The 22,701-nt window shown below is 33.8% G+C and overlaps 2 protein-coding genes across 4 annotated transcripts; both read left to right on the top strand.

Moving 5' to 3' along the window:
• The first annotated feature begins 3,841 nt into the window (after positions 1-3,841).
• On the top strand, positions 3,842-9,773 carry slc35e3 (solute carrier family 35 member E3). Its single transcript, XM_056455550.1, has 5 exons — positions 3,842-4,459; positions 4,741-4,851; positions 5,518-5,676; positions 6,593-6,675; positions 8,095-9,773. Exons 1-5 carry the CDS (start codon positions 4,058-4,060, stop codon positions 8,279-8,281), a joined length of 942 nt encoding a protein of 313 aa, XP_056311525.1. The 5' UTR covers positions 3,842-4,057; the 3' UTR covers positions 8,282-9,773.
• A 2,385-nt stretch (positions 9,774-12,158) lies between these two features.
• On the top strand, positions 12,159-22,372 carry mdm2 (MDM2 proto-oncogene). 3 transcript variants are annotated; one of them, XM_056455548.1, is made up of 12 exons: positions 12,159-12,204; positions 13,687-13,758; positions 13,848-13,922; positions 15,410-15,543; positions 15,865-15,914; positions 16,012-16,070; positions 16,226-16,295; positions 18,645-18,802; positions 18,915-19,064; positions 19,174-19,242; positions 19,578-19,610; positions 20,471-22,372. In XM_056455548.1, exons 2-12 carry the CDS (start codon positions 13,699-13,701, stop codon positions 21,071-21,073), a joined length of 1,461 nt encoding a protein of 486 aa, XP_056311523.1. In that variant the 5' UTR covers positions 12,159-12,204; positions 13,687-13,698; the 3' UTR covers positions 21,074-22,372. The 3 variants fall into 3 exon arrangements, with proteins under 3 accessions (XP_056311523.1, XP_056311522.1, XP_056311524.1); XM_056455547.1 differs by lacking the exon at positions 12,159-12,204 and adding an exon at positions 13,317-13,605; XM_056455549.1 differs by lacking the exons at positions 12,159-12,204; positions 19,578-19,610 and adding an exon at positions 13,321-13,605.
• Positions 22,373-22,701: the final 329 nt, after the last annotated feature.

Below are 22,701 nucleotides of genomic sequence, written 5' to 3'. Positions count from 1 at the left end.
TTTTTTAAGTTAGGTGGTTGTGAACAATTTATTTGGGTTGAATATAAACAAACAAATTAAGTTGAACATTACTAAATTTAATATAATTGTTTGCAACAATTTTGCAGACATTTTTTCAGTGTATGTTGCTACAGCTATATATTTAATACACGACACATTTTTGTTGATACATTTAGTGTACACTTTTATCAGATATAGAATAAATTATAGCCTAGAGAGTCAAAAAAAGTGTTCTTTAAATTCTACTACCAATATAATACATGCACTAAATGTAATAATTACCGACACTATATTTTTATTTACATTAAAATACAATTGCAATCATTTAATTTCTCTTAATGCTCAATTAAGAGTCGGGAAAAAACACAGTTATCAATTTTATTACATTCTTCCATTATTTTTTGAAGAAAGTGTGCTAAAGTATACTTTTTTTCACTCTGACCACAATTTCAGCAACAAAATCTGCAATATAAACACTAAAAAAATGTGTTTTTTATGGCTCTGTAATGTTCTTATATGGACTGTACGATGCGAGTTTTGTGTCTTTGCAGGATAAAGGCATTATTCATATTCCATTACGAGAAACATCAACGAATGAAAATCTATCAAGGCCGCTTGTAAAGGCACAAATCTGAACTTCCTTGAAACTCGAATCGATACAGCAAGTATAAGCAGCTCATCCTCATTTAAAAAGCCAATTAAGCCGTCTTAATGATTCAAGGGGGAAGCAATTTCATGCAGATGCCTGCAGATGAAGGATTGCTCGCGGCCTCCACATCTCACTGAATGACTGAAAACACACACCGCAGATTCATCACACTAACACGCTGTTTTGTGTGTAGGCACAGTTAGAGGCAACTAATACATCTTTACTCATGAACTATTGCAGTCATCAGAGCAGGGGAAAGGAGAGCGAGAGGGTAGTTATAGAGCAGAAATTAACATATTGATGTTGCACAGCAGAAATTTGGGAACAGGTCCAATTTTCCAAATGCATTTCAATTCAGAAGGAAAAAACTGCTGTCAAAATCATGGAATTGCATGAGTCAGTCAGACGGTTGGCACAGGATTTTACTGCCACCTATTGGTGACATTGGACATCTTGAGCAAAGGTCATTCTAAAGCAGGGGGTTTACAATCTTTTAAATACCCCATCCTAAAATGTAAATGCATCTATATAATATCTAATCCACCTGCATAAATACATTAACAATGTGGACAAAATATTATTTTATAAATAAGACCATTTTTAATTTCTGTCAAGTTTTTTTTTTTATTTCCTTCTTATAGTTTCCGGCTTGAGAACAATCATTTTCTGTAGAATTTCCGATGACATTTCATTCAACACAGAGGTTTTTATTCTCATCAATAGTTCTGTGAAGAACCTCTATATCTAGAGAATCTAGCACAAAAGTGTTTTTATGATTTTTTTTTATAGGTAAAATAATGTTTCTCAATTTATTAAAATGAAATTAACCATTTCTTCACCACTTTTGCTCTTGTTGTTAAAAATTTTGCGTATTGCTCCTTTTTCATGGTGCCATTACTGTGATTATGTTCCCTGGTGCAAATGTTGAAAAATCACCCCCCAAAACAGGTTCCCACCACCATGTTTGACAGTAGGGATGGTGTTCATTGGGTTGAAGGCTTCTTCTTTTTTACACCAATGAAGGCTACATTGTAGTAATATATATTTTACATCTGACCATAAAACAGATGTCTTGAAGACCTTCTTTGTCCATATGAGAATTTGCAAAGGCCTAACGGGCTTTTGTGTGTGGCTTTTTTTTTTTTTTTTTTTTTTTTTACAATGCGTTTACTAGATTATTACAGTTGTTCCCAATGATTCAGGGTTATTATGATGTTTAAGAACAGCTTGGACTATTTGGAATGGTATGGAACTTTGGATTTTCCCATAGACTGTGAAAGTTTACAAAGGGTATGAATAATTTTGGACATCCTCTGTCCAAAGAAAAACAGGAGCTGAGAAATAGTATTTTCCACAATGCCTCTTTATGTCATCTAATTATCATTAGGAAGAAGCCTGTGTCATTTTGGTAAAAAAAAAAAATTGCTGGAGTTTTGCATTCTAAGCATGTAGCACGCCTAAATGTTATAAACACAAAACGCACTCTTTCGATGGCAGGGACATAAATACCGTATTGGACGACATAGGTATGGAAATAAAACATTACTGTGAGCTAATAATGACATTATAACAGAAAGCACAGTTATGAACCTACATTTTCTTACTTTATCCAGAAGACGGCGCTTTAGAGCTCTTCTTCTTCTACTAGTGTTTTATGGCGGTTTGGCAAACCAACGAATAGATGCATTACCGACACCTGCTGATCTGGAGTATGGATTGTGCATAATTGAGGTAGAAAGAAAACAGTCAAGCTTAAACTTAATATTAAAAACACACATTCTAAATTCTATGTATTATTCCTATTCCTATGTTTCCCAAATATTTCATGAACATTTCTTGAATTCTTGATTGTCTAAGCCCATTTCCTAGCAAATATTTTAAAGAAATTACCTCAACTTCCAGCTGCCCTACTCTCTGGATTAACTGAAACTTCTCTCTTTCATAAGCAGGACATTCTAAAATGATATGCGTCACTGTTTCCAATTCTCCGCAATTATCACACTTCCCTGATACATGCTTTCCTATTTTATACAAGCTGTAATTTAATGATGCATGACCAATCCTTAATCGTGTAATGATGACATCTTTCTTCCTTTATCCGTACCTGTTCCTCTCGTTTCCAACAAATTCCTGAATCTGGTACAGATGTCTTCCTTTAGTTTCATTGCTCCACACCTGTTGCCACTTCTTATATATCTCAACTGCAATCATTCTTTTAAATTCTGTTTTACTTAAGGCTAATTTAATTTCTATTTGCAAATGATTTAAAGCTTTTTTAGCTAGCAAATCAGCTTCCTCATTCCCATCTACATCCACATGTTCCGGCACCCACAGAAATGAAACTATTATTCTTATCTTAATTCTGAATAAACTTTGTAAAATTTCGAATATTAAATCTTGTCGAGCTTCAGATTTGGCACTTTGAAAGATTTTAAGTGCAGCTATTGCAGTCTGTGCAATCTACTGCTTGTCCTGGTTGAACTTCTTCAATCTGTTGCAATGCTATAATAATAATAGCTAATAACTCTTATAATTCTAATAAAAGCTAATAATTCTAATAATTTCTGTTAAATTGTGGAATATATACAGCAGCAGCAGTTATTCCACCCTTTGGCTCCTTAGACCCATCTGTAAAAATCTGTAATATAAAATAATACTCTTGTCGCATATATTCTTGTACTATTAAATTATTTGGAATAATTATATCCTTGTTTTGAATTCTTTCGTGAATTTGTAGATCTACTAATGGCATAATGAACAACCATGTTTCTTTTTATTTTTTTCTATTATTATTAACAATGTTTGAACAGTAACAGAAAGACATTAATACTTTTTAGAATTACACAAAAGACTGAGATAACGATCAAATTGCATACATTCACAAGCTTTCCATCCTCGTTAATAATACAACATATATAAATAAATAAAATAACAAAAATTTACAAAGTAAATAAATAAATGCTAAAAAAATTAATTATTTTACTATATTCTTCAAATATATCAAAAATTCTTCTTTAAACACCACTAGTCTTGGGGGAATTTTAAAAAAAATGTACATTTATGAATATAGAATTTTAATAATCAAATTTCTTTGTTAAAAGAATTTTTTCTTTAGAGCTCTGACGTGGCGTCGCTGCCTTCAAACTTCTCCACAAGTAAATCTCGCGAGAGTCTGGACGGAGACCGTTAACTTGCAGACACGTCTCTCATTTGTGAACTTCGCGTCGCGTTTGAGTACGTCACGCGCGTGTGTTTGAGCCCATCTCGAGTCCTATAATGAAAACCCGCTTTCACACACTCAGCCACAGAAAGCAGTGGCGCTTTCGGTCTCTCTGCTGATGCCCAAACCAAAGCAGAGCCCCGAAACTGTTTCTCCAGGAATATACACTAGTCTGATTGAGTTCAACGATGGCGACGCGACTCTCTGACTTGTTTGGAAACAGCCGGATTATTGCAGGACTGCTGGTCAATTTACTGTCTTCAATATGCATAGTGTTCATCAACAAATGGATTTATGTGCACTACGGCTTCCCTAACATGACTCTGACTCTAATTCATTTCGTAATGACATGGCTGGGGTTGTTTATTTGCCAGAAGATGGATATATTTGCCCCCAAGAGTCTCAGACCGTCTAAAATCCTCCTGCTGGCTCTGAGTTTCTGTGGTTTTGTTGTTTTCACTAATCTGTCTCTCCAAAGCAACACTATAGGAACATATCAGCTGGCCAAGGTCATGACAACACCTGTGATTATAGTCATCCAGACCATGTACTACAGAAAGACCTTTTCCACAAAGATTAAACTGACTCTAGTAAGTGGGCTTCGTTTATTATGCATACCAATGGTTTATGTCAATTAAAATCAAAGCACGTCCTAAAATCAAAGTCTATCTTGTAATTGAGTACTAATTGTAACTAACATGATCATATAGCAGTTTTATAGCATATTGAACTATGAGTTTGGACTATGCTCTACATAAAAGCAAGTCATAGTTACATGCAGGATTTGATTGGTCTGGGTTATGGGTCAAATAATAGCTGTGATCTAATTTTGTGATTTCATTTGTTTGTATTTTTGTTTTGTCATAAAAAGGTTCCCATCACTTTAGGTGTGATACTGAACTCGTACTATGATGTGCGGTTCAATCTTATGGGGATGATATTTGCCACATTGGGGGTCTTGGTAACCTCATTGTATCAAGTGGTAAGTGTTATTGCATTTACTGTACACTTTGTATGTCATAAATGTCTTCATTCCCAGTGCTCAGATTATTAGCCTAATCTAAGACCTCAAATATAGAAATTTATGTTAGTTGCTTTATCACAAATATAATTATTATTAATTATTTGCACTAAGGTTCACAATTTGGGTTCAGAGATTATTATATATGTGTGTTAAAAATAATTTATGATGTGTGTGTATATATGTGTATTTTTTTAGCAACAAATCAGCTTATGAGAATGATTCATAAAGAATCTGCCACTGAAGATTTCTTCTAAGATGGTGACGCTAATTGTTTTATTACACTAGAGAGCAGTTATTAAACTGTATTATCGCAGCAATGCATTTTTGACCTATACATTCGACTGTGTTTACATTGAATTAATGTATTGCTAGAATATAAACAAACATCTTAAAATAAATAATTTGTAGTAACTAATGAAAAATTCATGGTCAGATAAGACCAATTAGAAGAATAAACGGCGTATTTAAATATATTTAAAATAAGAAAAACTTTGAGAAAACGTAAATCGTAATACAGTATGTCATAATATTATTTTTTGTTTAATTTATTCAGATATTTTGATCACACTGCATGTAACTAGCTAATGATTTAATGTTTTTTTCTCCCTCTCTCCCTTATAATAGTGGGTCGGCGCCAAGCAGCATGAGCTTCAGGTGAACTCAATGCAGTTACTGTACTATCAAGCACCCATGTCTTCTGCATTTCTTCTGGTGCTCGTGCCATTCTTTGAACCCCTCACTGGAGATGGTGGTATATTTGGCCCCTGGTCATTTCTGGCTCTGGTAAGAAAATGAGCAAGAAGATGCATTTTCTTACACAGTCTCTCATGCTTCAATCCAATGGAATTTCCTCTGTATACAAACACAGGCACAGAGAGGCCTTGTGTTACTAGCAAGACATTTTTTGGGGGGAAAAAAGTAAAAATCTTAGAAATGATTACCCTAGTTTGGGTTAAAAAAAAGTGTACTTATTAAATACTAACTTCTGTTTATTGATGTATATTTTACTATGTGAATACTTATTTATTTTAAAATAATTCTGCTATCTAGTGTTATAGCATTTGCTTTATTGACATTCTTAAATGTATTAGCTTTTTATACATAACATTTACAAGTTATACATAACATTCACAAGTCATTATTTGTTTTTTATTTACAATATGTACAATAGATATGTACAAAATCAAATTCAACCATATAATATTTAATTAACATATTAGATTTTTCCTACCAGTTTTATTTGCTTTTAAAGATAATATATTCCCAAATGTTCTAAAATACTCTAATGAAATATTAAGTCCAAGTTTAAATATGAGTGTCAGTTTTTCATTTATCTATGTTTTGTTAGAATAGGCCAATATTTGGCCAATATGCAACTATAAATATTTATAGAAATATTTAGAAAATCATATTTTAAAACTTTAAAAAATGTAGCAATGCTTTGTCTTTGTTTTTATACATTTACTGTAGGAGATTTACAAAATGTCTTCATAGAACATGGTATTTACTTAATATTTGAATGATTTTTGGCATAGAAGTAAAATAGTTAATTTGGAATTTGGATAGTGTATTGTTTTCCTATTTCTAAGATTGGTTTCATGCTCAAGTGTCACAAATTATACTATGTAATATTTATTTATTCCTAAATGTTTGAGATGCATTGTTGATTGTATAATACTTTCTGTTTTCTTCCATGAAGTTCATGGTTCTGCTGTCTGGTGTTATTGCATTTCTGGTCAATTTGTCCATTTACTGGATCATCGGGAACACGTCTCCTGTTACGTATCCTTTCTGCAGCTTCTCTAAAACATCAGTCATTCAGCTGTGCTTCCTTTCTGTTCTATACTTGGTGCAAAACACACCCTTTAGACAAATATATCCCAAAACAGGGCACTCTCTTATTTGTTCCTTGTCAGACTAGGCCTGTAATGCAAGCTAATGTTTATAGAGCCTATAAGCTTGGCAAATAATTAACATGTAGTTACACACTTGTATAATAATGAAAGGGGAAGTTCTTTTTTTTTTTTTTTCTTAAGACTTGAGCCACACTGGAAATATTCCATGCTTCTGAATGCAGCCATTGAGGAAGTGTGTGAATGAGGCAGAGCTTGCTTAAAGTAGGCAGCAGAGGGAGCACTAAACCACAAACTGCAATGTTTGGGACATGTATTAGGCAAACATATTTGTTGTTTTATTTTTCAAAAACATGCAGCTATATGTAAATATATTTTTGTGGGTGGTGGGAAAAACCTATTTCTGTAGTAATGAATGCAAAATATCTTGGCATATGCAATCTATGATGGCTCGTTATTTTGAATGTTCATGCATAAACAATCAATTGAGTCTCTTGCGCATATCTCTTATTTATAAATTATGATAAGTGAACTTTAAGCTAATATATCAATTAATCAATATTACAAATTATGTTATTGTACTAGCATTCATTTTATTATTACCAAATTCTTTCACTTTTAGATAAAAAAGACGTATATATTTATATTAAAAAATCCATCTGTTGACAGAGTATATTGTATTTGTAATATTTAAATTGACGATAACAATATTGATATTGATAAATCCAGAGTCAATATAAAAATATGAATGTTTTTTAACATACTTTTACTTATTTTTAATAGATTAACTCGTTTGCATAGCATGTTCACAAGAGTTTTTTTTTTATTGTAACCAATTTTTAAATAGTATTTACAAATCAATTATATATTAATAAATCCATATAAAACGTGTATATTCATATATTTAACTGTTTAGGCTTTTTAATATTTAAAGTCATATAACATTCTATTAATACGACTTATATATGCATAAATTAGTATAACATTAAACTTTATATTCATATATTTTTAACATAAAATAAGCTAGATTTATTCAGAAATTAACATTAATGTTTTTTTATTTGCATGCATATCTGTTTATTTTAACAGAAATAGTATAACATTTACATAAATCCATACATCAATATTAAAAATAGTATAATGTATATTATCAATCAATTTTATGCTTGTTAACAGGCTTGAGCTGTTTTAAATATAATATTTACAAACCTACCTATTTAGAAAATTGTTTAAAGAATATACACTTTAAAGACTTGTTTGACTAATTGTAGCTCAAATCGCACATCTTTAAGACTCAAGTGCAAGTTATACATCTAAAGAAAAGTTCCCTTAACATTCCTCCTCACAGCTACAACATGTTTGGCCATTTCAAGTTCTGCATCACATTACTGGGAGGGTATGTTCTCTTCCAGGACCCCCTGTCTTTAAATCAGGGTCTGGGCATTCTCTGCACCCTCACTGGTATCCTGGCATACACTCACTTCAAGCTGGCAGAACAGGAGGAGGGCAAAAGCAGACTCACACAGAGGCCGTAGATCTACTGATGTGCCAATCAATGACAACACAGTGTTCAGTGCCTGATGACGTGTTCAGCAGAAGATACCGTAAAGATTAACCAAACATACACTACTGGTAGTCAGAAGTTTGGGATTTTCTGCTCGTGTTTTTAAAAGAAGCCTATTCTGCTCAACAAGGCTGCAGTTATTTGCTAAAAATACAGTAAATGCTGTTAAAACTGGTAAATATATATAACTTTTTTCTTGTTATTTAAGTGTTTTCTCGTTGAATGTGGTTTAATGTTGAATTTATTATTATAATTTGTAGCTGTCAATATTTCAGTCTTCAGTGTCGCATGACATTTCAGAAATCTTTGTAATATAATAATTTGCTGTTCTATTATGATCAGTTATTACTGGAGCTCAGTTCCTAATAATGATTATGATCAATGTTGATTTTTTTTTTTTAGTTTTGTTGATGGTTTTGTGGAAACTGATACATTTTACTTTTTAGGAGTCTTTGAGGAAGATAAAGTTCATTATTTACATTAAAATATTTACTTTCACTCATGAACAATTTTATGCGATGTATAAAAGTAAATACATTTTAATGATCTTGTATCAGTTACAATAGTATGAAGCAGCATTAATCAACACTTAATAACAACAAGTTATTTAAAGGAGCACTCCATTTTTTTTTTTTTTTTTGGAAAATATACAAATTTTACAATTGCCCTAGCGTTAAACAGGCCTATAGACCATTTTGAGGGATGTAAACCATAATAAAGGTCCTAATGTATTTCCTGTTTTACGTTTTTAATTTCCATAGCTTCCAATAATGCAAAATTCTGTCATTTTCTTTTGGTTTTAGTACATGATGTAACTACAAAAAAAAGTCAAGCTTTAGATAGGAAAATTTGCAAAACTCTTTAGTCATTTTTTTTTTTGCATGAGATGCTAATGGTCTAATCAGAATTAATGATCTATGCTAAGCTAAGCTAAAAGCATTCCTTGGATCGACTGAATGGATTCAAAAATGTTAAAACTGCACTGTTTAACTCTAGGGAACTTGTAAAATTAGAATATTTTTTAGAACATAGCAACAGATCATCAAGATTTCTGAAGGATCATCTGACACTAAGCACTGTATTGATGCTGAAAATTCAGCTTTAAATGACATGAATACTTGAATTTTTAAACAACGTTCAACAAAATGATAAATAAGTTTTTAATTAAGTCAGTAAATGCAGCCTTGGTGAGCAGAATAGACTTCTTTTAAAACATTTAAAACCTTATTGATCCCAAATCCTTTTAATGGTAGTGTAGACTGTAAGGAAGTTGAAGCCAGATGCTGAGGACTGTCAATAGCATTTTAATCTTTGTAAGAGATTACTTTTTAATCCAAGTATTCAATATTTGCAAATGAACATGCAAAAAATGCATTTCCTTTTGTAAGTGTTATTTAATTATGTATTTTTCTTTTGATAATCAATTGTCTGTACAATAAAACATTTTATAGGAAGCAACAGTACTCTTTATTCATTTATTTTTTTTTTTATTATCAAGGCTTGAATTTGATCTCCTATTGAGTCTAGACAGGACTTTTTAGGACAAGGGTCGCTGCCTACTTGGCAAAAACGTTTCAGTCTTTCACTATCTGTGGAATGGAATGTCAATCTTTTGTTCAGTTCTTGATTCTCTCTCTCTTTGGCAATGCACATTTTAAGCATTACTCGCATTTCAAAGTCCTGTCTTCAGTCCCAAACCTAAATATTTAGGTGTGGATCCTTTTGTGTGGATCTTGGACTCTATGGTTTCTCAAGGATTTAATAACTAAGAACTATGACCTTAAAAGGATGTTTCATCAAGAAATTACCTCTTCTGTGGAACATGAAAGAACACCTTTTCACAGACAATAAGAGAGTAAATACAGTTCCAAATAAGTTTCTAAATATTAAATTATAATAATGTCTACACTAGCACTGAACAATATAAATATATACATTTAAAACTAAAATGCATGTGTTGATATAAACAATTTAAGTTTTTTCAATGCTTTTCAATCTTTTGTGTTCAAAAAGGTTGTTTAATAAAAAAATAAGAACAGTAATATTGTGAAATATTGCACTTTAAAATAACCTTTCTAATTTCAAAACATCATTCATGCCTTTTTAGCTGCCATTTCTGCAGTCTTCAATGTGAAATGATCTTTCCAAGTCGTGCTGATTTAGCAAGTAATTTAGCAACGTTGAAAACAATGTGTACCATTTTTGTAAAATTCATGACTGTTTTATTCAAGTTTTTTATTGAATAGAAAGTTAATAGTTATAATATTTAACATTTCACATTTACGTGTTCAAAATCTTTCATCAAACTTGTCCTAAAATTTCCTTTTAAACTCTTAGGACAATTTTGAAAAACTAGTTTGATGCACTCTGAATGTTGACTGTTTCTATAAAGGTTTTTAACAAAAATGCAATTTCATAAAAGTAACTAAACTTTTACTTATAAATAAACGAAACAATGTTATTATTTGTAAATTTGTTCTTGTTTCATAGGATACATATAGAATAAAAAAGATGTTTCCAAACTTCTGACAGCATAAATGCCACAAAGTTTAATTTCTGGGATCTGTCTTCATCCACTCCCATTAATTAAACTAATGGCTTTTCTTATTACTCCAGTGGTCCATTAAAATTTCTCATTAATACAGACTTACAAGCCCAAACATGTTGAGCACAGAGGAACATGTTGTACTAAAGTAATCTATGAGTCACTCTCTCTCTCTACACTGGCCCTAAAGACCTGATCCTGTCACAGGAACTGTGCAAGACATGCTTTTGTCCTCTTCATAAAGCAGTGATTTCACTCAGCAAACAGGATAGTATACCAAGTTTCTATGTAGTTAGCTTAGCAAGCAAATGTGTCAACTCAATAGTGTACAAGGGTCATGTCATGACAGCTTCTGAGCAGGCCAGGAGACTGACAGAAATTTAATCATCGTTACTCATTAGGAAACCAACTAATTAAAATGATCAGTCACACAAAAGAAATCATTAATCAAAGGAGGAATTAAATAACTGGTGGTCTTGATTCAAGAGATGCAGTTAATATTATGTAAATGAATGTTAAACTTAAAAATAATAAGAACATTAACCAGTGATCGTGATCTTGATTACAGAGATGTATTTAATAGTATTATGTAAATATGTTTAGTTTACTAATAGTAAAAAAAAATTACATGACAAAAAAAATATCAAATGATTTATTTTTTTACTAATAACAATTTTAATAATAAAAACCACACTGATAGCAAGTGCATAGTTTAAATTTCAAAACAGTATATATTTGGATTATTTTTTATAACAATGCTGTGTTTAGTTTTCAAGTTTTCATGTTAAATACATTAGTTAATATAAAAATAACACAAACAAATTATTCTTATTGGTACTGAAAGCAATTTTTTTTTATTTTAAGCTTTTTTTATTCTGTAAATTACTGATTACATTTCTTCCTAAATTTCAAATACAACTTTGTTTAGAACATTTTATTTTACATAAAATAACCAAAGATGCCACGTTTTTATACACGTAAATTTTTAGATATAGTCTTCAATCACAACTAATTAAAACATTTGTTATTCCGACCAACGTCAAAATACTGAACCCAGTTGCTAAAACTCATCAAGATGTATATTTAGTCTAAATAAGTAACCAGACAATCTTTTACAACGTGAAAATGTCAACAGTAATAATAACTATACGTGTGCTAAACTAGAACTAAACCCGAAAAGCAGTAAAAACAGCAAATATAGGCAGTGTAAATATTATTCAACTTGCCATCATCTTCTTGTGCTGTGTATTGTTTACACCCCGCGCTTCTCGCACGTGCTGGAACATTTGAAATGTGTGTTGGTCCAGTAGAGGGAGCAAACGGTCGATTCGCGCAACGGTCACCAGCAGGTAGGACAACATTAACACTTTCAGTTTAGACATTTCGCACTTTCTCTTTTATTAGCTGCATTTATAAAGGTGAAAATATCATTAAAACACTACTTGATGTTCTAACGTGTGCGTTTTGCACAGTATGAGGCTTTAACGTCGGTTTAGTGGGCTGAAATAATTCACCTCAGTTAGCCTTGCGCTAGAGCTGGAAGCGTGGCCTACTGAAGCCTCGGGCTTTCCTGAGCGCCCACTGCGGGAAACAGACACTCGGGAGAGCGCGCGTTTGAAGCGTTGCTACGATTAATACAGCTTCGCTAATGTCACTCAAATGCGCAATACACACACTTTGCAGGACGCGTTTCATCTTATTTATTTAAGCGGCTCTGACTTATCTGTTAAGAAATCCACAGAAGTATTACGTAAACTCAGCACACCAGCAGCTTGTGACATTTGTTTTGCAACAAAAACGGATTATTTGTTATTATTATCTGTTATTTGTCAATATTTACTGTTTGCCATTCCGAAATCTGACGTAATAAATGACTAGGGTTTGTATGTCACTAACTACTAGTCATAGATACTATAACTTTAAACATCAGCAATGTTACGTTAACGTACGTTAGCAGTGTAACGTTACCTAATGCATATTTACGTTAGCTTCTAAAGATATAACGTTACTGTGCAATTACTTATGAAGTTTATGACGATAAACAACAACAACAAAATCGAAACGTATTTCGATTTTAATATTTGCATGCAAATAAATGTTCACGTTACCTCTAGGTTTTTTCATAATTTATGTGCAGCTAATTTTTAGATTTCCCATACATGTAGATGGTCGAAATAACGTAAATCCCGAAGACAGACTTGAGTTTGTTTTGTGTGTGCTGCTTGCATTTCGGATAAACAAACATGGCGTATAAGTTAACGTTAGTCAAAACACTCGACTGACATCCGTATTGTCGTAGCACTTGGCAATGATGGATTCTGAGTTTTTATTTATATATTTGATGCTCTTGTAATCCACGAAGGTCACCGCATTGGTCCAAACACCCCGTTATTTCACCTGTTAAAGAGCCGATAAACCCCATGTGCTTATTCAGAAATGGGCGGGTGCAGCGAGCCCGGGACATGCCCGGACATGAACGCAGACAGACGGACAGCTCAGCAAAGATAGTCTGCTACCACTAGGCGTCGGAAATACAGTCACGCTTTGACTTGTCATGCCCAAACCCGCCCAGGACATGATGATCACCTCGGTGGATTCTAGCCCTGACATGCCTCTCTGCGTCTATTTAAACCATAGACCGGCTCTCCACCGGCTCCCACTCATCACCAACCCAGAGCTCAAGCACTTTATGTATAGATAGCAGTGTATATGTTTTAGCTAGAATACTCAATTTACCTCTTTTTGCACAGGTAATGCTCATGTGGAAGTCTGCATGTGTGTTGAATTGCTGAAAGTGTCTGTATCTTCTAACTTTGTTTATTTCTTTACAGATAACTACCAAAATGGCAACAGAGAGTTGTTTAAGCAGTTCTCAGATCAGCAAGGTTGACAACGAGAAACTGGTAACGTATTCTTGAAATTGTGTCTTTTTGTATTTCAGTATGGTTTTTGTGCCTTGAAATGATTGAGTTATTTATGGTAACTTCCTTAGGTAAGACCAAAGGTGCAATTAAAAAGCCTGTTAGAGGATGCAGGTGCAGATAAAGATGTTTTCACCATGAAGGAGGTAAACAGACTTGATAGGATATTTAAGTATATTTCATTTCATATTCTCTTATCATTTAGAAATTCTGAGCTGGAAAGATCGTCATTAAAGTTTTGGTAAAAATCAGTTGCTGTTATTGTAATAAAAGTGCATTAAAATAGTAAAATTATGTTATAATTTTATTAAATATGATTACAATTTAACATAATTTCCTATTTTCATATATTTTAAAGTAGTTGTTATCTTTGATGGCCAAGCTCACTTTTCAGCTGCTATTATGCCAGTCTTTAATGTCACGTGAGCCACCAGAAACTTTTTTTAATATGCTGATTAGTTCAATAATCATTTCTAATTATTATTATTATTATCAATGTTAAAAACAATTGTGCTGCTTAATATTTTTGTTTTGTGTAAACATTGATAAACCTTTTCACAGGATTTATTTGAAATATAAATATTTAATATCATTATAAATGCTTTTAAACTTTTGTTTTTAAGTATTATTTTTTACTTTCACATTTAATATTTAAAAACAATCAAACAAAACTCTTGCAGTCCCTAAACGTTTGAACAGGAGTATAACTGTCATGCTTTATGATTACATTGTATTGGAATTATGCCAGTTGTAATAATTGTATAAAACAAATTATGTATTATTCATATGACACTTATTCAAGAGTTTGTTGGTCTATATGACTGTGGTCATATGGCAGTAGTGTTTGATGTTGCTGACTAAAAATAATCCTTCTCCAATTTCACGTGTTGCTGCATATTTATGTGTACAGTTAAACAAATGTAAATTCACGAGGGCATGGGGGTGGTTATTTATATTTGGCTACAGCTATTGTTCAGTGTGACACTTCATTTCTTGTGTTTCCATTGCTGTGTAATAGGGTTAGGGATTTAAACAAACCCCTAAACTTTAAATATTAAGCCTCGCCTTGAATTGCACATTTCAATTCCAATATTGTAGCCTATTACTTCCTATTACAAATATTCTTCACTATTACTAAGTGAAGAGACTAGTTGGCACTAACAGTAAAACTGACGTTTTTTAATTGGGGAAGATAGAATGTGCTAAAATCCCTTAAACGTGCACTGAAGAGACCTGAGTCATGTCTAGTGGTTTTAGGGTGGGCTTTTCTTTTAGAACCATAAAACATACTGACTTAATGACACTAGTTTTTACACATGCAGATGAAACATTTAATTTTTAATATCTTATTCTTTGTTAATGTAGATAATTTGTTTGCCTTTTTACTTTTTATATTTGAAGTTTATTTCATATATTAACATCTGTTGTGAGCCTCAATGTGATGCTATGAGTCATATTGTTTTATAACTGGAAATTGTGGTTGTGTATTACTAACAGGAACCTTTTACTCATTGCATATTTATAAGTCACATCTTTACCATCCTTTCTCTTGACACTCATTCTGAATGCATATAAAATTAAATCCCTGCCTCCTCATCTCTAAACAACCCTCTACCTCTCTGTTTGTGTTTAGGTTATGTTTTATTTAGGGAAATATATCATGAGCAAGGAGTTATATGACAAGCAGCAGCAACACATTGTTCACTGTGGAGAGGATCCTCTTGGTGCTGTTCTTGGAGTGAAAAGTTTTTCAGTTAAAGAGCCACGGTGCGTACTGAATTTCTTAACATGTCCAAGGCAGTAACAGCTGTAGTACTAAAGACCCTGGAGAATACCAGGGTGGGGTTTTACAACAACAGGTGGCATTATCTGTATATTTGACCTACTGGCCATTCTGCTATCACCTGTTTAGGATATAAAGTGGCTGCTTAAGATATTAAGATACTTAAGTTAAAATAATTGCTTTACAGTAGATATAATAGTAATAATAGAAATATGTTCTATATTTGTATACAAGTTTGTAAGAATTGAAAGTGAAATTTGCTATTTGAATGGTGTTAATTTTATCTTTCTTTTTTTTTAATTTAGGGCCCTCTTTGCATTGATCAACAGAAACCTTGTGACAGTGAAAAATCCAGGTAACTTAATTTTTATTCCATTTTTTTTTTAACTATAAAGATTTATTTGTACAAACCATCTGTATTGTATTAAAACTAGCCTGATTTCCTTTTACAGAATCACAGTCTACCTTCTCTGAACCCAGGAGTCAAAGTGAACCAGATCGAGGACCCGGGGTAAACCTTCTTTTATACTCCCATTTAGAACCACAGAGTATTGACCCATTCCACAGAGTTGCCCTGGCAGTGCTGTGTTTGTGCTTGAATGGCTTTATAGAGCCCCTGCTGTGTTTGAGATTGAAGCATGACTGAAACCCAGCTTTCTGTTCCAGGATACAGATTCAGACTCTCGCTCATCTACCTCACAACAGCAGCGCAGGAGGAGGAGAAGCAGTGATCCTGGTAAGGGCACACACCATCGAGAGAAAGACACACACACCAGCTGTGGCCTGTTGAGTGAGTGTGAAAGCACACGCTTGATCAGCTGGGGTTTCAGATAGAGCTGTGTATTTACATTCAGCTGTACAGATATTTAGAGAATAGTTTTATGCTTGTTTTTATGCCAGTGTTTACATATTTCCTGGTTGAACAGGAAAGGGCTTGTCCAGTTTTGTTGTGTTTGTGTGTATGCATTTTGCACTCAGACAGGTAGAATTTAAAAAAAACCTTTTTAATTAATGTAATAAGTTTACTGTCAGTTGTGATCATTGACCACAAAACCTTATGCTGCAATAATATGTTTTTAGCAGTAGCTAAAAAAACACTGTATGGGTCAAAATTGTAGTTCTTTTTTATGCCAGAAATATTAAGTAGTAATTAGAATTTTTCCTACTGCAAATAAATAAACTAAATTTTGATTAGGTTATTGCTAAAAACATTTGGAAAACTTTGAAAGGTGATTTAATATTATTATTATTATTATTTTTAACCCTTCTTCAGAACCCTCCAGATTTTCAAATAGTTGTATCTTGGGCAAATATTGTCATATACTATTAATCAATTAAAGCTTATTCATTCAGATTTCAAATGATGTATAAATCTCTTTCACAAAACTGACAATTATGACTAGTTTTGTGATAATTATTGAATATTTTTAACAATCCATTTAGGAATATTAGGATTTTTTTATTTAACCTTATTAATTTACCAACATTAGTAAGGCAAATAGTTCTAATAGTCAAAAACAAACTCTCTGTTAAAGAGATTCTTAATTGCTGTGTGTAATTGCTGAATAGTCAAAGCGAACTTTTTAGGGTGTCTAATAATGATACAGTAAACCTCAACTCTGTTAACAAAACATTCTAATAATCAAATCTGAGCTTTCAAGTAAAGGAACCAACATCATCATTTATATACATACTGAACGTTACAAATTGTGAAGTTGTATGATTACATTACTCCCTATTCTAAAAGATCTTTCAGATGGGGAGCTAGTGGCTGAGATAAAGAAAAGAAACAAAAAGCCACTCTGGGGACATCCTTTTTTATCTACAATCTCCCCACTGTTGCTATACGGCACTCATTTTTGCGTGCGTTGTAATTATGACGTGAAGTGGCGTTGACGAAACCCAAACCTCACACGTGAAAAGCACGAATACGTGGTTTCCTTCACTATTTTTAATGCGCTCCCCTGCCGTCTTTCTGTAACTAGGCGACCATCAACTGTTTTCTCAGAGGATGAAAAACAGACAAACCATTGCTGCAGCTCCAATACAAGTTTATGGAGAAAATGGGAAAAGCACTGCAGTGTTTAGTGTGCTGTGTTTATCTGAGATAATTAGCCTACCATTATTACCGAAATGTGTATATTCCATACAAAGTGTAAAGCAGATTGGTTGGTTCTACTTGCATGAAGCCTGGTGCGCACGTGACCTTCTAAAAAATTCAGTTCTTTTTCAACTAAGTGCGCCTGAAAATGTGCGTCGCTCCTTATTTGCACTGCAAGTCGCGCGCCTCCATTGCAAATGACAAACTTGCATCCCAAGCTTATTGGCTTTCCTTCCAAGGTGCACGCTCAGCAGCCACGTTTTAATAAAACTATAGCCCTTCATACCAAAATGTTTTTATTGTTATTGACAATGGTGTTCAGTCAATAAATACTGATACCGTTTTTATCACCCCACCCTATTCTCCTCAATTTTTATGATATCAAATCTGTTCGCTGTAGTTCTGTTTAACTTATACTAACCATTTACCAGTCAGGACTTTCCCTTATCAAGTACAATTTCTTCAGTCCTCACAGAGGACTGTATGTGGGTAAACATGTGGTACCATAATGACTGCTCTCTCTGTCACTGAACAGCTCAAAAGGACACCGAGATCTGGAGGCTGTGCAAAAATGTGCTCAGATGACTGCTGCTCTTCAATGGCTCATTTTAAAACCGCAGCCATGTACACAAAGGCAGTTTGTTGAGCAAGCAGCACCAGATGCGCCATTAAAACAGGGTTATCGCTTAGAGCATTGCTCCTGCTTGGCCCATAAGTGTCCAAAGTTGAGCGCGTCTAATGGGAATATCAGCAAATACACAAATTTAAACTAGGTCAATATGCGGTATATACTTAAGCTTGTGTATGTGTCTGTTTTTATAGCATATACACAGAAAAAGAAACTGATCGGAAAGTCTAGGGAACACTGTGTTCTTGTTCTCTCACAAAACATCTATTTGTGTAAACCTTCAAATGGATGTGCATGGGATGTTTGTATCTAAAAACAGCTTTGTGCTGAACCTGTTTTTGTGTGTGTTTCAATAGAGAGTTCTTCAGTTGAAGATGAGTCTAGAGAACGCAGGAAGAGGCACAAGTCGGACAGCTTCTCTCTGACATTTGATGACAGCCTGTCTTGGTGTGTGATTGGTGGCCTGCACCGGGAGAGGGGGAACAGCGAGTCTTCGGATGCAAACAGCAACTCGGTGAGAAGGAATTTTAAAATGTTTGTTCACATAGTTTTGGTTTATTAACATTAGTCAGCAACTTTATGCTGTCCTGTAGCTCTTACTAACCAGCGTTTTGCTTGTTTTACAGGATGTAGGTATATCTCGCAGTGAGGACAGTGAAGAGAGCGAGGACTCAGACTCTGATTCTGATAACTTTAGTGTGGAGTTTGAGGTGGAGTCCGTCAACTCTGATGCTTATAGTGAAAATGATGTGGATTCTGTCCCGGGAGAAAATGAGGTTTCAGCTCTTGAGTCCTGCTTTATTAAGAGAGAGTGATTAACTGATGACTACTAGTCTAACCTGTTAAACAATTCTCAACTCAGTTTTTTTTTTTTTACTTATTCAGATATATGAAGTCACAATCTTCGCTGAGGATGAAGACTCTTTTGATGAGGATACTGAGATAACCGAAGCAGTATGTATCATTTTACTTCTATAATCTGACATTTTCTTAAGTGGAATGAGAGAAGATCGAACTGGGCTTAAATTTGTATATGAGGATTATATCGGATCATGAAAACTGTGTTGGTTTAAAGGTTAGGAATGAAAGCCTTTGTGAGTCGGCCAAAAAGAGGCAGCTGTTTGAGATTTGCAGCAAGTTATTACATTTTGTTGAAAGATTATGATGACAGACTTTCTACTGAACTCTGCGCTGATGGACTGTGCTTATTGTGACTAGGAATGTGTATAGAGTGCATTAGTGCCCATCCACATTTTTAGCATTTTGGAATTGTTTTTGTTTATTTGCAGGGATTCACAGGGACCAAACTAACTATTAATGAGGTAAATCACAATGTTACAAAACCTAAATGTAGGCTTCTGACAGTATCTAATTTTCGTTTTGAGGTGAATTGCTAATGCTTTTATAACGGTGTTATCTCAGGGCATTGACCTAGGCTTATAAATATATTACTTTAACAGGTATAATAAACATAACATACTTAGTTTATTGCTTTATTGTATAGACTTGTTAAGAGTAAATACAGTAATAAAGTCCCATTAGTATACTTAAGCTAATGCATTAAACTCAACAGTGAGAAAAAAGCCAGATTATGGTTGTTGATAAAAAATACGACTGAATCTTATAAGCTATTAACTTTAATTATAACTAACTTTAATAAAAAAGATTACAACTTGATTTTAATGTGTTATTAGGCATCAACTAAGAAATTAACATCAGTTAAGATTAGCGTTTGTAGTTGTCACTACATTGACTTTAGTTAAATTCATTATATTAACACAAAGACTTGCTATAGAGCAGTGTTTCTTAACCACGTTCCTGGAGGACCACCAGCTCTGCACATTTTACATGTCTCCTTAACCAAACACACCTGATTCAGATCATCAGCTCATTAACAGAGACTAAAAGACCTATATTGTGTGAGACAGGCAAAAGAGACATCTAAAACATGGTAGTTTTGGTGGTCCTCCAGGAACGTGTTTGAGAAACACTGCTGTAGAGTTAACCAACAAAACGCCTATAAATAGTCTGAGAATTTTCAATGTTGTAGGCCAGATTACTGTGTGAAAATTTGAAAATAAATGACCAATTAAATCTTGTGATGAGTGCTGTCATTAAAAGATCTGCCAATACAACAATCTGAACATTAGCAAGTTGGATAAGCAACCATGTGTTTTCTCAGGACTACTGGAAGTGTCCCAAATGTGACCAGTTCAACCCTCCTCTTCCTCGACACTGTAAAAGCTGCTGGACCGTCCGAGCCGATTGGCTTCCAGAAACACACTCCAACTGGGAAAACCTCTCAAGAAACACTCGAGCTAACCCCGAAGACACCACCGTCACCACAACTCCCAACACAACCTTTGAAAAGAAACTCTCCAAACCCTCAAGCCCTCTTCCAGAAACAGATGATGGAGTGGACGTACCCGACGGCAAGTGCTTTCCATCTCCCGCCACAACCAAAGATGAGCTTCTCTCCTCCGCCACCACTACTGACTCTCAAACCACATTATCACAGCCCTCCACTTCCTCCGGCGGGGGCAGCAGTCAGGAAGAGACCCCCGAGCTGGAGCGCTTCAACAGTCTGGAGGCCTGCCTTCCTGCTACTTGCCTGGAACCCTGCGTCATCTGTCAGAGTCGCCCCAAGAACGGCTGCATTGTTCACGGAAGGACTGGGCACCTTATGGCGTGCTACACATGTGCCAAAAAATTAAAAAACCGGAACAAGTTGTGTCCAGTGTGCCGAGAGCCCATTCAGTCAGTGGTGTTGACTTACATGAGCTGAGGCACTGAAATATACCTCCTCCTGTCCTTAAATGAAGTTTGGGAGTAGCCTTGTTATTGTATTAGATATAAACGTTTGCATTTAAATTGAATATTTGTAATGATTCAATATTTTTTTCCTATTGAATACTTAATTTTATTTATGACTCGTCGATTTCACTCACGTTTTGTAACAAATTCAAACACTTATGTTTTAAGGATTGAGTTAGAATGAAAACACATACTTGTGAGATGCATTAAATCGTCTATTAGAAATGTTTGTAATTTAATTTATAAACATGCAGATGTATAGGTTTTTGAATTCTTTGCTGCACTGAAAACAATTCCGGAGCTCGTTTAAAAATGTTCTTATGATATTCCTGCTGCAAAGACTGTCTTATTTTCTTTCAGAAAGGCATAATAAATGATTATTTTGAGGTTCTTCTGCTTTTACAGATGAGATAAAATCTGCTTTTCTGTCCTCTGCTTTGAATGATTTTCTGGTGGCTCGTAAGAAGGTTAGATGGCTGGTGGCAGTAGCGTGAGTTGTTTTTGTTGGGGGAAATGCACTGCGGTCACCCAGAGAGAGCTTTAGTTACTAGGGACCCTTTTTTCACTCTAATATCAAGAAACATGTTCTGACTTGTTTCTCTCTAATGGCAACCTGGTACAAACACTGGCCTCTTCAAAAATCTTTTTCACAAAAGGTGTTTTTTTTCACAGTTGAAATCGTTAGCATCTATGGCAGTTGTGTTATGCAATAATTATTACACCACCTATTTAACTGCTGATTTAAAATGAGCAAACAAGCAAAAAAACACTTATTGGATGCTTTGATTTTTATTTATTTTTTAAAATAAAGTTGTTGTTTTTTATAAAGAAACTGGTTTTGCAGTGTTTGTAGCAGCATGGCAAATGAAACAGAGTTTATAAGTTTATAACTTTTTATTTGTCAGATGTTGCACAAATGAAGTACGATTAGAACATAATTGCTGGAACCAGATGTTTTGATACACGAGGTATGTATGCACTTTCCTGCACTTACATATACATATTTGCACAATATGACAGACTGCAAAAGAATGAACACTTTGTAAACAAAATCACTGATGTTTTTAAAAGAATAAAATACATTCAAGCTTCGGAAAATGGCATCAATAGCACAAGTTTGATCTCTTAACTGCTATTTATATGACTACATACCTCTACTTTTAATTTGTGATGGCATGTCCTATAGCCATGTATTTTTATGTATATCTTTTTTTGTCTCAGATGTTATCCAAGTATTTAAAGACTATCAAATAAACACATTTGTTGACTATGCCGTTTTATAAAAATGTCTTCTTTTTTTTTGACTGATCATGTGACTGAGGATGTTTCTAAAATATCTACTACATGTGTGATGGCCAGAGGTTCTGTTCTCTAAATATAATTGTTCAGTTATTTTTCTCATTTTATTTCACATTCCACACACACATAGAGGCATAATGTTTAGAGAACCTTGATATTTCTAATAAAATTACTTCCGTTTGCATATATGTTTAAAAAAAAAACTCACTGCTCTAACTTTTAACGCATTTAAAAAATGTTACACTGCTAGAGAACGTCAATATTCTGACATGACATTGGTTCATTTTTGAGCATATATAT

This window comes from Danio aesculapii, chromosome 4 (genome assembly GCF_903798145.1).
Source record: "Danio aesculapii chromosome 4, fDanAes4.1, whole genome shotgun sequence".
NCBI classification, from domain to species: Eukaryota; Metazoa; Chordata; class Actinopteri; order Cypriniformes; family Danionidae; genus Danio; species Danio aesculapii.
The sequence above is the reverse complement of the archived record's forward strand: the minus strand, read 5'-3'. Positions and strand labels throughout refer to the sequence as shown.

What these genes read in the sequence shown, in the direction of transcription:
- slc35e3 (XM_056455550.1), top strand. Translation starts at nt 4,058, where the DNA reads ATGGCGACGCGACTCTCTGACTTGTTTGGAAACAGCCGGATTATTGCA. An exon ending in TAACCTCATTGTATCAAGTG is followed by an intron (nt 4,852 to 5,517) that starts GTAAGTGTTATT and finishes CCCTTATAATAG; the next exon opens with TGGGTCGGCGCCAAGCAGCA. An exon ending in GGGAACACGTCTCCTGTTAC is followed by an intron (nt 6,676 to 8,094) that starts GTATCCTTTCTG and finishes TCCTCCTCACAG; the next exon opens with CTACAACATGTTTGGCCATT.
- mdm2 (XM_056455548.1), top strand. Translation starts at nt 13,699, where the DNA reads ATGGCAACAGAGAGTTGTTTAAGCAGTTCTCAGATCAGCAAGGTTGAC. An exon ending in TTTTCAGTTAAAGAGCCACG is followed by an intron (nt 15,544 to 15,864) that starts GTGCGTACTGAA and finishes TTTTTAATTTAG; the next exon opens with GGCCCTCTTTGCATTGATCA. An exon ending in CCAAACTAACTATTAATGAG is followed by an intron (nt 19,611 to 20,470) that starts GTAAATCACAAT and finishes GTGTTTTCTCAG; the next exon opens with GACTACTGGAAGTGTCCCAA.